The sequence below is a fragment of the Pediculus humanus genome, genomic scaffold, assembly GCF_000006295.1.
Source record: "Pediculus humanus corporis 1103172107382 genomic scaffold, whole genome shotgun sequence".
Taxonomy (NCBI): domain Eukaryota; kingdom Metazoa; phylum Arthropoda; class Insecta; order Psocodea; family Pediculidae; genus Pediculus; species Pediculus humanus.
In genome coordinates, this window is record NW_002987009.1 from 115,505 (window position 1) to 130,532 (window position 15,028).

The window sequence follows — 15,028 nt, forward strand, 5'->3', positions numbered from 1 at the left end:
GGATGTTGTATTTCTCTAATTCGAATGTGCGTTTGTTTAAGTTTTAAATTTGTTTTATTTTTAAAATCGGGGAGAAGGGAGGGAAGTAGAGGATTGGGGGGTTGTGCGAATGGTTGGTTGGTTGTTGTTGTTGTTGTTGTTAGAACTTGACATTTTTTTTTTTTTTTTAAAATAATCGTCGGGTAAAAAAAAGGGGGAAAAACGATAATTTCGTATGGCCTTTTGCTCCCAACGCGCGGCATAATTCGCTACATAAAAACCTGAATAAAGAAAGAAAGGAAAAAAGAAAAACAATTCGTTTCGCATAATTATTTGTCTTTTTTTGTGGGGGGAGGGAGAGGAGGGGGGGAAAGAAGTGACAAGGGACCGTGGCAAAAAAATTACGATTCGCACATAAAATTATTTTTTTTTTTTTGTCCTTTTTTGTTGTTGTTGTTAAAAATACAAAAAAAAAAAAAATTTTTTTGCTTTATATCAAATTATTTTCCGCCTTTTTAACGTGGCAGTAACGATACCGACAAATTTTTTTTTTTTTTTTTTTTTTACGGGAAAGAATCAAATCCCGATTAATTAGATTTCGTGTCAGTAGAAACTTTTTTTATCCGTTTTTATTTTTTTAATTTTTTTCAACTTCATTACTCCCTAATTTACCACACAAATTAAATTAAATAAATAATAATAATAATTATTATTATTATTGTCGTAAGGAGACGAAGAGGGAGGAGGAGGGGAAGGAATTTCCCCCCAAAAATTTACAATTTTTTTTGTAGTTTGTCCCGATTTTTTTCGATATCGATAATTTGAGAATTAAATAAAAAAAAAATTCTCTGTTCGGAATCCGTGGAATTTATTATCATTATTATTATTATTATTATTATCATCATTATCATTATCATTATTATTATCATCATCAATATTTTCACACGTGAAAACAACGTAATGACTCGTCAAAAAAAAAAAAAAAAAAAAATTTATTTTTATTATCATATCCAGTCACAACAAAAATTTCACGCCTAAAAATAAATTTTACAAAAAAAAAAAAAAATTTATTTTAATTGTTTTTTATTGTTCGTTTTTGTTTGTTCGTTTGTTTGTTTACTCATTTATTTATCCGTATTTGATGTATGTTTTATGTTTTTAATGTTAATTGTTTACAAATTCTTTTGTGCCAAATAATGATAATAATAAAAACATAAAAAAATAAAAAAGAGGAAAAAAATTTCATTAAAATATTTTAATGGAAAGTCAATTTTTTATTTTTTATTTTTTTTTTTGTTAAAATAACTATAAGTCATTGTTGTTAAAATGTTATTTTAATTATTATTTTATTATTATATTATATATAAATAACGACAAAAACAACAACAAACAAACAACAAACAACAAACGATGTTTCCCAAATGATGAGGTCCCAAAAAAAATATAAAAAAATGGCCGGAACCTAAAAAAAAAAAAAAAAGCATTAAAATTTTTCTTTTCGAATTATAACTGCAACAACAACAACAACAATTATTATTATTATTATTATTATTATTATTATTTTTAAGGGGGGAGGGGAGGGGGGGAAAGTAGGTTGGAATTAGGAAAAAAAGAAAATAAAAGCAAATTAACGAGAAAAAAAAAAAAAAAACTTTCTTAGCATCTTAATCATGATTTTTTTATTACGAAAACACGAATAAGCCGGATTTGAATTTTTTTTATTCATTACTAACTTATGCAAGTCATTTTTTAAGAAAATTCATTTTAATTAAATACGAAAAAGTGAAAAAATTTTGATTGTTGTATATATGAACATGAAAATTTTCTTTTTTAAATTTTTTAACAAAACAATTACGGACAGCAAAAATTTTTTATAAAAGGAATATAAATTCTCGACGATAGCAAAAGTTAAAAAATTTTTTTTTTCGTTTTTTTTTTGTTTTTCATGTTTGAGATGATGAGAAAGAAAGTGAGAGAAAACGTGAGGTTTTTTTTAAAATATGTATTTTGCTGTCGTTTATTTTTTTTTTTTGCGGTAAATAAGGGAAAGAAGGTTTTGCTCCCGTGTAGGTTTTCAAATATCGTTTTTCCTCAGGCACTTTGTTTTTTCTTTTTATTCGAATAAATGTATTTATTTAAATAATTTTTTTTTGAAATAATTCTAAGCGCAAAAACAATTTGCTGGGGTTTAAATGATTCGTTGAGAAAAAAGCATCGATGGTAAAAAAAATTTAATCGAATTTTTTATTAATTTACTTGTCGATAAATTTTTTTTTTTTGTGTTTTTTCCTGTGAGAAAATTCGAATGCGATTATATAAAATTTAAAAAAAAAAAAATTCATTTAACGATAGCAAAAAAAAGAGGGGGGGGGGGTAATTAAATTTGAAACCGTGAAAAAATTTATAAAAAAAGTAATAAAAATTCTCGACGATAGCAAAAGTTATTTAAATTTTTTTCTTTTTCCTGTTTGAGATGATGAGAAAGAAAAAAAGAGAGAGAGAGAGAGTGAATAAGAGTCTGTTTTATATGTAATTTGCTGTCGTTTATTCTTTTTTTTGCGGTAAATAAGGGAAAGAAGGTTTTGCGCTCGTGTAAATTTTCAAATATCGTTTTCCTCGACATTACGACATTTTTTTTCTCATTCGAATAAATGTATTTATTTAAATAATTTTTTTTTGAAATAATTCTAAGCGCAAAAAAAAATTTGCTGGGGTTCAAATGATTCGTACAAACGCGTTGGTATAAAAAAAATTTTTAATCGAATTATTTATTAATATTTTGGGCGATAAATTTTTGTTTTTTTCCTGTGAGAAAATCCAAATGCGATTATATAAAATTTCAAAATAAAAAAAAAAAAAAATTCATTTAACGATAGCAAAAATTAAAAAAGGGGTTAATTAAAATTTAAAACCGTGAAAAAATTTAAAAAAAAAAAAAAATTATTTTTATCTATTTCCTGTTTCTTCTTCTTTTAAAAACTATAAAAATTTTTATTCGATTTGTTTTTTTATTTGTTCGACTATAATTAAATTTTCCCAATCGTGAGAATTTTTTTTTGCTATTATTTTAACTTAAAATAAAATTTAAAAAAAAATTCAATCACGTATTTTATTTTTTATTTTTTTTGGGGGAAATTTATGTAAAAAGAAAAATTTAATAATAATGATGATGATGATGATGATTGGAAAGGTCAAAATGATTTTTTACAATTGAATTATTATTATTATTAATTTCAATAAATAAAAAACGAGTTTGAAAAAAAAAAAAAATTATGACCATAGACAACAACAACAACAACAACAAACGATAAATTATTTATTATTATACATGTTTAAAAAAAAAAAAAAAACGTGTTTATAAAATAAAAAATGGCCGTCGTGACTTTCGATGATTTGTTTGAAAAAAAAAAAAAAAAAAAAATTTTTAACGAATTTTCTAAAATGTTTTCCATTTTTTTTTCATTTGAAAATTTTTTTTAAAACGTTTTCGTCGTTTTTGTCGGGGGATAACGCGGGTAACGCGTTCTACCGGTGAAAAACAAACTAAATTCGATTAATCGATTAATCGATCGATTAGTAGAACCCCTTAATTGTTTTTATTTACGTAATTCCGAATATTTGAATTGGGGGGTGGGTGGGAAAAAATAATAGAGAGAGAGAGAGAGAGAAAAGAGAAGAAAACGTTCGTTACAAGTTGCCAACTTGTGAGAAAAAAATAATAATAGGGGGAGGGGGAGGGGAAGGAAAATTATTCGTATGTGTGTCGTTATTAATTTTTTTTTCATATAAATACACGTTCGTAAAGTAATTTTTATTCATTTTCGAGAGAAGAAAAAAAAATTTTATTATTATTATTATTATTATTATTATTATTATTATTATTATTATTATTATTATTATCATTATTATCATTATTTTTATATATAAATTAATTGCGAGAATGAAATGGAAAATGTTAAAAAAAAAAAAAAATTATAAAACTCACGCGGAAGATGTTAAAGTGAAAATGGGGGCAAAACTTTCACTCGTAAAATTTGTTCCCTTTTTTTTTTTTTTTTTTTGGAATTTCACGTTGGTAGCATTTGGAACGATGATGATTATTATTATTACGTCTCGAAAAAAAAAAAAAAAAAACCGCGAGAATTTAATCCAGGGCATGCAACCCTTAAAAAAAAAAAAAAAAAATACGTTTGCGTTTTTTAAACGGGATGAAAATTATCGGTTAACCACGTTGTTTTGTATATACGTTTATTTATTCTATGATTTTTTTTTTTTTTTGAGGGGGCGGGGAGGGGAGAGAGAGAGAGAAATTCTTAGTAATTTTATTTAACGAACGAGTTAATTAACGATTCGATATCGACGCGAAAAAAAAATTTAATAATGAAATTTAAGTTTTTTTTTTTTTTTCTTTTGTTTTTGACACGAATTTACGTTTTTTTTTTTTTTTTTTTTTTTTTTTTTTTAAATTTTAAAATCCGGGTCTTCGCTTCTTCATCTTCTTCTTCTTCTTCTTCTTGATCATCTTCATCTTCATTTTCATCTTCATCATCTATGAGTATGAGTAGAATGATGTTGCATTTTCACAAAAAAAAAAAAAAAACACTCGAACCTTAATTTTTTCTTTTTATTTTGTTAAAACCGACAAAAAACCCCCGTAGGCGTGTAAAATTAAAATTTTTTTTCTTTCTTCTGACACGATTTTTTTCCTCATTTCGACTTATTTCCGATTTGGAAAAGGTTAGGAAAATTGTATTTGTAAAAGGTGACAAAGCTAATAATTTATATAAACAACAACAACAACCCAATTATATTAAACCAAATCCGACACCTTTTGAAAAAAAAAAAAAAAACCGTTTTATAACGACATTTTAACTTCCGGTTTGTTCGTTTTTTTTTCTCATTATTAAAAAAAAAATTCGATATCGCTTAAACTTATATTTTGTTTTATTATTATTATTATTATTAAAGTTTTGACATTTTCGAATATAAAATAACGTCTCGAGTTTTTCGTAGCGATTCTTTTAAACATTCGTAATATTTTGACATGTTTGTTTCTTCGTTGTTTTCCTTTACGGACATGACGAAATTTATGCTGTGGGGAGAAAAAAAAAAAAAAAAAGAAAATGTGAGGAAAATGATTCGGGCCGCGATCGGGGATTTAAATATGGGGTAAATCCGCGTTTTTACCTCGTCGGAAGTATGTTGTAAAAAATTCCGTAACCGTTGTCGCACATTGGTGCCACGCCTCCTCCCAGCAAGCTGTAACCCGTACAACTCGTCGACAGTACGAAATTCCCATTTCCGCCACTGCCGATAGATAATAATAATAATAAAAATTAATAAATAAATAAATAAGGGGGGAGGTGGAGGGGAGTTAAACGAAATAGTATGAAACCTTTTGGTGTAGGAGGGATCTAAAAAAAATTCTGGTATTTTAATTTTTTCTTCCATCGCGGCGCAATACAATCCCAACATGTGTCGATCGCAACCTTTGTTTTCCCTCGATTCCGCCATTAATTTTTCATGTTTCGCAAATGCTCTTTCCAACAATATTTTTTTTTCTTCGTTCTGGAAAAAACAAAAAAAAGAGGAAATTGTTTAACGGCGGCGGCGGGGGGTGATGGGAGGGGTGGGGAGAAGGGGGTAGGGGAGGGGAAACATTACGGCCGATTTGTTATCCAACATTGTTGCCACCCATTCCAAACATTCGATCGTGCACGCTCTCAACGTTTCCGTTCTTCCCCTGTAATATTTTCTCGTTGTTGCCGTTTCGTAACAGGGACCAGGTTTACCGTGAAGTGCGACGTATGCCAATTGCAAACACATTTGTACGAATGTATCCGAATGATATTGCATCCTTTGTATTTCGTTTTTACCAAAATCCGTGAATAAATATTGTCCCATCAAAACATCGTTTTTCTGTCGAAACAAACAAACAAACAAACAAACAATCAGTATTTCATCTCTTTCCACGTCATGGTCGTATCAAAACAAAACAAAACGTTAAACTCACGTAAACGGCAGTATCGATTTCAACGCAATTAATTTCTTCTATTAATCTATCGTCCAAATCGAATATCATTTCGTCCATTGTTACACTTTGAGTATTTTTACGATTCGATTTCGGATTTTCTTTTTTATTCTCGTCGATAGATGCGACGACAAAATTAAGGCAACCCAATGCGACGATACCATCGAATGCTGTGTGCTGAATGACATAAAAAAACTTTTCATTTTTCCCAGAAGAGTGCGGGCGGGGGTGAGGGAATAGTACTTTGTCTGCGCGTCTTCTGCTACTTACGTCACTGAGCGTACCGATTCGACCGTTTTTATAAATGATTATGTTCATGGATTTATCGGCCCATCTATTTTTATAATTTTCACCGATGTTTGAATTCAATACTTCGGCATCGACATCGGGCGTCGCATCGTCCAAAATGAGCACGAATAAACTTTTTTCAATTATTCCCAACATTTCTCGATTTTTTTCGCTGACTTCTTGTAAATACTTTCGATTCTGCAATGAGAAATAAATAAAAAAATTTGGTTCGGTGTCGTGTATGGGTCGTACGATTGTATTTTTAAGGTTTCGTGTCGTGGTGCCACCTTAAACCAATTATGCCTGAAATCGCACGTTAACAATCCCAACGATTGACTTTTACTGTTAGATCTCGAACACATTTTCAATATCGTTTTTATTTTTCCTTCCCAGTCTTGAAGACTCATGAAACTTTTATTGTTCACTTGAATGCTCAAACAAAATATTCTTCCTGAACACAGTATTATCACGGTGCTCGGACACGTTCCTTCGGTCACTAAATCGAAAAAAAAAAAAAAAAAAAAAACATTTTAATTACGAAAATAATTGAATTGGGGGTTTTTTTCGTAGCGACGCCACATTTAAAAAAATTGATATTAACTTGTTTTGAAATAACACATGAGAAAATCTTTTTCCTCTCCCGGTATTCTAACGGTGTTGAATAATTTTTTATATTGATTCATGCTGAAGTATGTTTGTTTATCTGATGTTTGAGTGGGTGGCAAATCTTCACGTCGAAGTGCGTTCCAAAATTTAACAAGATGATATCCGAAAAGAGATGCATGCTACGAGCAAAAGAAAGAATGGAAAATTTCGATAGGAAAAATGAGGTTGAAAAACGGTTGAAAAATTACAAAATTTTACAAACTTTAATTTGATCCATTTCAGAGCCGTAGGTCCAGGATAGTATGTCCTTGGGTAAAACAGCATTCATTGTACTCGTTTGCAAAAGGGGTTTCCTATCCTCCAAATAAGCACAATTTTCCCACCATTTTTCAATCTAATTTAATTAATTTTTTTTTTTTTTTTTTTTCTCTCTCATTTAATTTTGTATTCGATGAAGGTTTAAAAAAAATGAAAAAAAGGATCTTACCCAATTTTTTTCAGTTTCTGCTTTTTTCCTTAATTTGCTTTGCAACAACAAACCGGGTCCCTGTTCGAATTTTTTAACAATTTCATATGTGTTTGAAAAATCTTCATGAGACACGAATGGTCTGACTGAATCAAGGTATCGATTTAATGTGTGTTGTATGTCTGGGAGTGGTAAACTTGGTAGATTTTCATCTTCCGAAAATGTCTTATGTCTCCCATCTGTTTTTGCCAAAACACTCGTGAACTTTGACAGGCGAAGACTCATTCGCTAAAATGTAATAATAATAATAATAATAAATCATGTTTTTATTCTCTCGAGCATTAAATCATATGAATGAACGCATACTATCGACTAAAATGTTATATTAAAAAAATGAATGAAAATATTTGTTAGTCAAAAGATTAACAGTTTTGAATTTAAAAAAAGGAAAAAATTTTTTTAAAATGAAAACACAAACATAACCAAAAAAAAAAAAAAAAACAAATCGATAATAATAATAATAATAATAATAATAATGAGAAATTTTATTCACTTTTACATTCGAAAATGGACTTTGAATCAATCGAGGCAGGCTTTTGAGCGATTGTTTGTTGATAACATTACGAAAGAAAAAGCATGAGGTTTTTTTTTTTTTAAGTAAAAGTATTTCCGAATAAGATTTACATGAGTAATTATGGGTTTCTTGCGTTCGAAAAAGAAAATTATTCCAATAAATAATTTATGACTTACCGATGAATTTTCGATATCCATTTTTTGATGATAACAAAATGTTTGTTTGTTTGTTTGTTTGTTTGTTTGTTTTGATAGAGGAAAAAAAAAAGTGTCAGCCTCGAGAGTTTTTTTTTCTTTTTTTTTGTTTTTCAAATGTGTAAATGATACAGAAAAAAAAATTTTCATCGATTTGAATCATGTTTAATTTGAAATTTCACATAATCATTTCTTTTTTTTTTTTTTTTTTTTTTTATTATTTATTTTTTTTCTTTGAATCGTTGAGTGTGATTGAAATTATTGCGACTACGAAAAATACCTGGAAAAAGAAATAATTGTGTCTGTTATGTTTTGTGTTTTGAAATCTTTCAGGAAGACATTATGTTTTTTAACTTGAAAACATAATCTTAAAAAAAATGTTTAAGCGATGATTTGTTTCTTTTTTTTGGGCAAATTGCTGAATCATGGCTGTGTATTCGAATGTGATTGTTAGGAAACTGTTTCTCTCCATGAAATTATATTTTAATGTTGACTTACGTTAAAAAAAAAAAAAAAAAAAAAAACACAAAACGTTTGTTTCGATTAATATCTCTAAAACAAAAAAAATCTTTAAAGTTATTATTTAATCGTTTTAAAATAATTTTTTTTTTTTTTTTAAATATTTATTTAAAACATTATTCAATTTAAATCAATCATTTTCTTTTTCCATTTTTTTTTTTTTTTTTATTTTTTATTTTTCTTATTTCTCTCTTTCTTTTTGGTTTATTTTACTGTCATAATTAAAATTTATTCACTCCCGACATTATCATTATCATCATCATTATCATTATCATTATTATTATTATTATTATTCAACATTTATTTCAAATAGAAATCCATCGTTAATGAATAATTTATTAATTTAAAAAAAAAAAAAATTTAGAATTTTTATATTTTTTTTATTTATTTTTGTTTACGTAACGTTTTAATTTCAAAGTTGGCAAAACTGATTTTATCTAATTACACGATAGCTTATTATACCAATATAGTTTTTTTTTGTGGTTTTAAAAATGGCGGGAAAACGAAAATAATAAACAATCGTTTCGGCACGTTCGCAACGTTATCGCGATTAATATTATTATTATTAGTATTTCTAGTGTTAATATTATTATTATTATTATTATTATTATTATTATTATTAGTATTATTATTATTTCGTGAGCTTTAACTTTAAAGAAATACAGTAATAATAATAATGATGATAAGCAAAAAAAATATACGATTTATTTATTAGTAGGAGGAGGGGGAAACAAAAATAATTTTCAGGGATTTAATTTTTTATAAAACGGGGGGAGAGGGGGGGGGAAATCAATAAATCAATCTATTATTATTATTATTATTATTATTATTTATTAATAATTTTAATTGAAAAGCCATTTTTTTTATATACAACAAATTAATAATATTAAGCGTTTAATCATCACAAATCGAAAAGAAAAAAAATTCCCTTCCCCGCCCCCTGTTTAAGCCTTTTTTTCCCTCTTATTCTCCCTCCCTCTCTACCTCTACGCTCTCCTCTCCCCTGCCTCAACCTCTGGGCTATTAAAACGAGTCCGAAAATTAAAAAAAAAGAAAAAAAATTTTATTACCTTCCCCTCCCCCCCTAGTTTTTTTTTTTTTTTTTTTTTTTTTAAATGTATTTTCAATGGTCGTTCGTTTTTGGCTCTTGCCTCAGATTGTTTTTCAAAAAAAAAAAGAAGAATTTAATTAAATTCTTTTCATCGTTTCCGTTTCCGCTTCCGTTTCCGTTTTTTTTTTCCTCCTGTTGTTGTTTCTTTTCTTTTTGTTTTTATTTGAATTTAAATGAAAATGATATTTTCCCCCGTTACTTTTTAAAAACAAAACAAAACATTTTTTTTTTTTTTCAAATGTTTGTCAACTTGCAAAATGTTTTGCCTTCCATTTCCCTCAATGAAATTTAATAATGATTATTATTATTTTCCCGTTTCCGCATTTTCCACCCGTTCCCCTCCTCTCCCTTCCTCCCCCACACTCCCTTTCACTTTTGCTTTTTTCGAAATGGATGAGAGAAAAAAAAGAAAAAATAGGAAAAAAATTTAATTTTTTTAAAAGTTTAAAGTTTTTTTTATAATATGTCGACTCGGATTTTGATAAAAAAAAAAAAAAATGCGTCGTCTGCTTTTTTTTTTATTCTCTATATTAAACGATTTTGTGTTTGAAAAGAGATCTGTGAATTTGACAATAAACTCCGCCGTTTTCGCAATAACTGAAATTAAAAAAAAAAAAAATAATAATAATAATGATAATGGTAATGATAATAAACAAGAAAATAACGGTTTTTTCTTTCTTTCTCGTTTACCATTTTTTAACGTAATTGGTTTCCTTTTTAAAGGATTCCAATTCGTAATATTGATCTTCGGTGAGTTCGCATCCTCCGGGAAGTTTAACTTTTTTACCCGTATCCGGATATTCGTCATCTTCTACTCCTTCGAATTCTTTTTCCGATTTAATTATGTCATCTTCCAACCATTTGTATCTGAAAATCACGTGATCGGAATCGTCGTCGTCGTCATCTTCGCCCCCGCCCCCGCCCCCACCGCCACCACCACCTCCGCCATTTTCCTTTTTCTCATCGTGATGATGATGATGATGAAGTTTTCCGTGTTTCAAATGAATTTCTTTGTTCAAAATCTGTAGGCATAGAGAGAGAGAGAGAGAGAGAGTTAATAAGGGAGCAAGTAGAAACGGGGGGAGGGGGGAAGGGGGCGAAAAAAACATAAACAACCATAATTAAACAAACAACCGAAAAAAGCGCGCGTTCGAAATTATTTGACCGTGAGTCTAGACGTCATACGTCATCATCGTCACCACCTCGGACAATAAAGATTTCATTATCCATTTCGTGACGTGTTTTTGTTCCGGTTTAAGCAGACGACAAACTTGACAACAAAGGCCCCCCCCAAAAAGAAAAAAAAAACAAAAGAAAAGAAGGAGGGGAATGGAGGGGAGGTGGAAAATCAACACTCGCGGACATGCCGTGAGCTTTATTTTCTCTCGCCTTCTCCCCCTTTCCCCCTCCCTCCTCTTTCCCTTCTACCGACCTATTTGCTTTCTTCACTTCCTTCCCCTTCCTCTTTCCCCCCGCGTTTGTCTTACTCCATATTCCCTTTTCGAATTTTTCATCATTCATCTCTTGGAATTTCATTCCATTTTAATACCGCAGTATCGTGAAAATAAAATAAAAATAAAATAATGATAATAATAATGATAATAATAATAATTGGGTTCGTTCGAGAGAGAGAAAGAGAGAGAGAGAGAGCGAGAATGAAATTTAAGCGAATAATAAAAATCAAATAAAAATCGTCTAGACAAAAGAAAAACGCGAACTAAAAAAAAAAAAAAAATTGATGATGATGATGATGATGATGATAATCTTACACAGCAAGCACGAGCTTCTAAAGAGAGATAGAGTGGGGGGGAGGAGAGAGAGAGAGAAAAAATCGCAAAAAAGGCGTACTGCATACTACTACTACTACCTGACATCGTATTCAGGTTCCCGTACTAACGAATGATAAGAAACGCGATCGTGATTACGATGATGATGATGATGATGATGATGATACCACCGTTCCAATAAATGTTGAGCTTACGAGATGGTGAATGGAAGAGAAGAGGGGGAAGGGGGAAGGGGAGGGAAACAAAACAAACGAAAAAATTTTTGAATGTAATTAAAGTTTTAACTTTGTCACACGTACCTAATTAAAATTCGTGTTTAACCGAAAAATTTCCAAGGGAGTCTCGTTTGTCAGGTGTCGAAGAAGAAGAAAAATATCATTATCATCATTATCATTATCATTATTATTATTATTATTATTATTATTATTATTATTAAATTTATTTATTACACGTAAACTTTGTTACACGCGAGTAATTTTTAAAATTTTATCGTCATTATCATTATCATTATTATATTCTCATTCGCTTACGACAAAACTGACTGACTGACTGATTGACTGACGGTGCGTACAAAAAAAAATTGTTTGCCTGTTTGTTTCTTCGTTTGTTCGTTTGTTTGTTTGTTTGTTTCATTAGAGAGACGAGTTTGTTTGTTTAAAAAAAAAAAAAAAATTTTTTTTCATTTTATTATTTTTCTCTCGTTAACGATTTTCACGGTAACGAATTTATTATTATTATTATTATTATTATTATTTAAAATTCAACGTACATTCGAAATTTAAACGATTTTTTTTTTAAAAAAAAAAAGCGCGAAACGTTTTAAATTCAAAAAAAATTAATTTTGGCAAAAATAAGGAAGACAAAGGGGAGGAGGGAGGAAGGATGGCCTTCTTATTGAATTTTAATATGTAAAAATTTAACGAATGAACCGCCGCGAAAAAATCGATCAAAGAAAAACAAATAATAATAATAATAATAAACGGAAACGTAAATGAAACGTAGGAGAGATGTGAGAAAAGAATCTCGTTTTACGTATTTCTTATAATTAACTAACCGGATGCTGCTGATCCAGCTGTAATTTTATAAATCGAAAATAATCTCGGAAACGAAAAAAAAAATCAATATGAAATTTCACGGAATTTCAAAATGGCGGCGACGACGACGACGATGACGTATGATACTAAAAAAAAAACCTTACGAAGTATTCCCCCTCTCCTCTCCTCCCCTCCCTCGTCAGAAGATACCTAGGACGTTTTAGAATTTATGACGATATCGAACGCGGAATCGCGAAACGAACGTGCGTAAAAAAAAAAAAATACGCGCACACGCACACACACACACGCAATCTCTTCACGAACTATTAATAATAATAATAATAATAATGATGATGATGATGATGATGATGATGATAATAAATAGAGAATCGTTTGCGAACTCATGTTTTACTGTCATGAAAATGATCGGGAAAAAAAAATAAAACAAAACAAAAGGAAGAGAATTTATACATTTTTCATTATTATTATTATCATTATTTTAATTCAAGTTTATTTCGTGCGAGTAGTAGTAGTCGTGTCAATAACTTTTTAACCTTTGCTAACTTTAACTAAACGTTTACGTCACGTACGAAAAAGAACGAACGCGAAATTCGAAAAAAACAAAAGAATTTTTTTTTTTTTTTTTGTTTTCGCTAAAAATTCTTTACAAACAAACAAACAGACAAACGATTTTACGATTATTGTAAATCAAAAAAAAAAAAAAAAAGAATACCGTTAGTTTGTTTGTTTGCTTGTTTGTTCTTTTTTACCCGCAGCAAAAGATTTTTCGTTTTTTAAACTCACGAAATTTAATTTAACGGAAAAAAAAAAAAAATTCAAATCGAAACGAAATCTGATTAATAGCAAAAAAAAAAGCAAAAAAAAAAAAAAAAACAATTTTTTTTAAAAATGATTCCATACGTCGGAGCAAATTAACGATTAGAGTTTAAACCGTAGCAAAAATCGAGAGTGAAAAAAAGAAAGAAAGAAAGAGAATCAGAAGAAGAAAATTAACGAGTCTAATGATGGTTTTTTTTTTCTCTCTCTCTTTCTTTTCGTTATTAATATTATTTTTCTTTTTCCACGTTATTATTATTATTATTAATCCAATATTATGAGTGAGAGAGAGAGAGAGAGAAATTAAATATGAAACAACTCTCTCTCTCTCTCTCTTTCGTCTCCGGTGTTTCTTCACTCTGGTTTTATTTTTTTATTTTATTTTTTTTATTTGATCTTTTTCGTTTTTTTTTAAATTTCAAAAAAAAAAAAAAAAATCGAAAAACTAGTTTTTTGCAATTTTTTGTTTGTTTTTTCAACTTTCACTTTTTCGTCTTTCGGTTAAGAAGAAAAAGAAGAAGAAGAAGAAGAAAATTTTTCTTTCTTTCTTTTGTTATCTTCTCTCTTTTTCTCTCGCGCCTCCGCGAAAATCGCCGTGACGCGGCGACCGCCAAACCATGGATTGTTATCCATGGGTAGTAGCCGCCGCCGCCGCCGCCGCCGCCAAGGACCCAACCAACCGTCGATAATTCTAGCTCCCCGCCTGTTATTTGTGGTAAAAACCGTAAAATCGTCTGCTCCGTGTGTGCGTGTGCGTGTGTGCGTGTCATTAAGGTGGGTCGAATTAGGAACCGATTACGATGATGATGATAAAAGTAATATAAACCGCAAAAGATAAACGTGGGTGTAGACAAATAAATAGAAAAACGAATGAAAACCTTCGAACCATCGCGTGGCCGCGAAAAAAAACCAAAAAAAAAAAAAAAAAATTCCGTAAAGTTGACAACGACCAAAAAACAAAAAAAAAAAAAAAAGCAGACGATGGGTATGGTAGCTAGAGCTAACATTCGTCTAATAACATTGATGACGTCGACGACGACGACGACGACGACGACGACGACGACAACGACTAGTACGATGATAATGATAATAAATGAACTTGTGACACGGACGAAACGTGAATGAGAAAAATAATAATAATGATAATAATAATGGCAAAACTTTTTTTTTTTTTTTTTTTTATGGCATTAACTCGAGAGTAACTGAGGCCATCGTGTTTTTATTGAATTATTACAACTCATTAAAAAAAAAAAAAAAAAGAAAAAAAAGAACCAGGTACTTTAACCCGCGAAATAAAATAATAATAATAATAATAATGATGATGATTTTTAAGGTAGGACGCGTATATATATATTTTAATACATGAATATTTTTCGGACGAATAATTTATGACTCCGGCAAAAAAAATTTTTTTTTATTCTTTTGCTCGGTATGTTAGGCGCCATTTTCGGATCGAAAAAAAATTAAAAATGGCCGGAAATCGATTTCTCTCTCTCTCTTTGCCTCCCTCTCTCTCTTTCTACCACTTTAAAAAGGTATAAACTAACCCAAATTTAAGAAGGAAAAAAAAAAAAAAAACTATTAATTTCAAATTGTAATCCG

The 15,028-nt window shown here is 29.3% G+C and overlaps 2 protein-coding genes across 2 annotated transcripts; both read right to left on the reverse strand.

Moving 5' to 3' along the window:
- Window positions 1-4,941: 4,941 nt before the first annotated feature.
- On the reverse strand, window positions 4,942-7,655 carry Phum_PHUM025470 (carnitine palmitoyltransferase I, putative; the record flags this gene model as incomplete). The annotated part of the gene is made up of 10 exons (XM_002422915.1): window positions 4,942-5,071; window positions 5,167-5,286; window positions 5,375-5,547; window positions 5,644-5,898; window positions 5,993-6,187; window positions 6,281-6,496; window positions 6,586-6,794; window positions 6,900-7,083; window positions 7,167-7,298; window positions 7,392-7,655. The coding sequence occupies 10 exons, from the start codon at window positions 7,653-7,655 to the stop codon at window positions 4,942-4,944; spliced, it is 1,878 nt and encodes a 625-aa protein (XP_002422960.1).
- A 2,643-nt stretch (window positions 7,656-10,298) lies between these two features.
- Window positions 10,299-10,998, reverse strand: Phum_PHUM025480 (uncharacterized protein; the record flags this gene model as incomplete). The annotated part of the gene is made up of 3 exons (XM_002422916.1): window positions 10,299-10,365; window positions 10,459-10,790; window positions 10,954-10,998. The coding sequence occupies 3 exons, from the start codon at window positions 10,996-10,998 to the stop codon at window positions 10,299-10,301; spliced, it is 444 nt and encodes a 147-aa protein (XP_002422961.1).
- Between the last annotated feature and the right edge of the window lie 4,030 nt (window positions 10,999-15,028).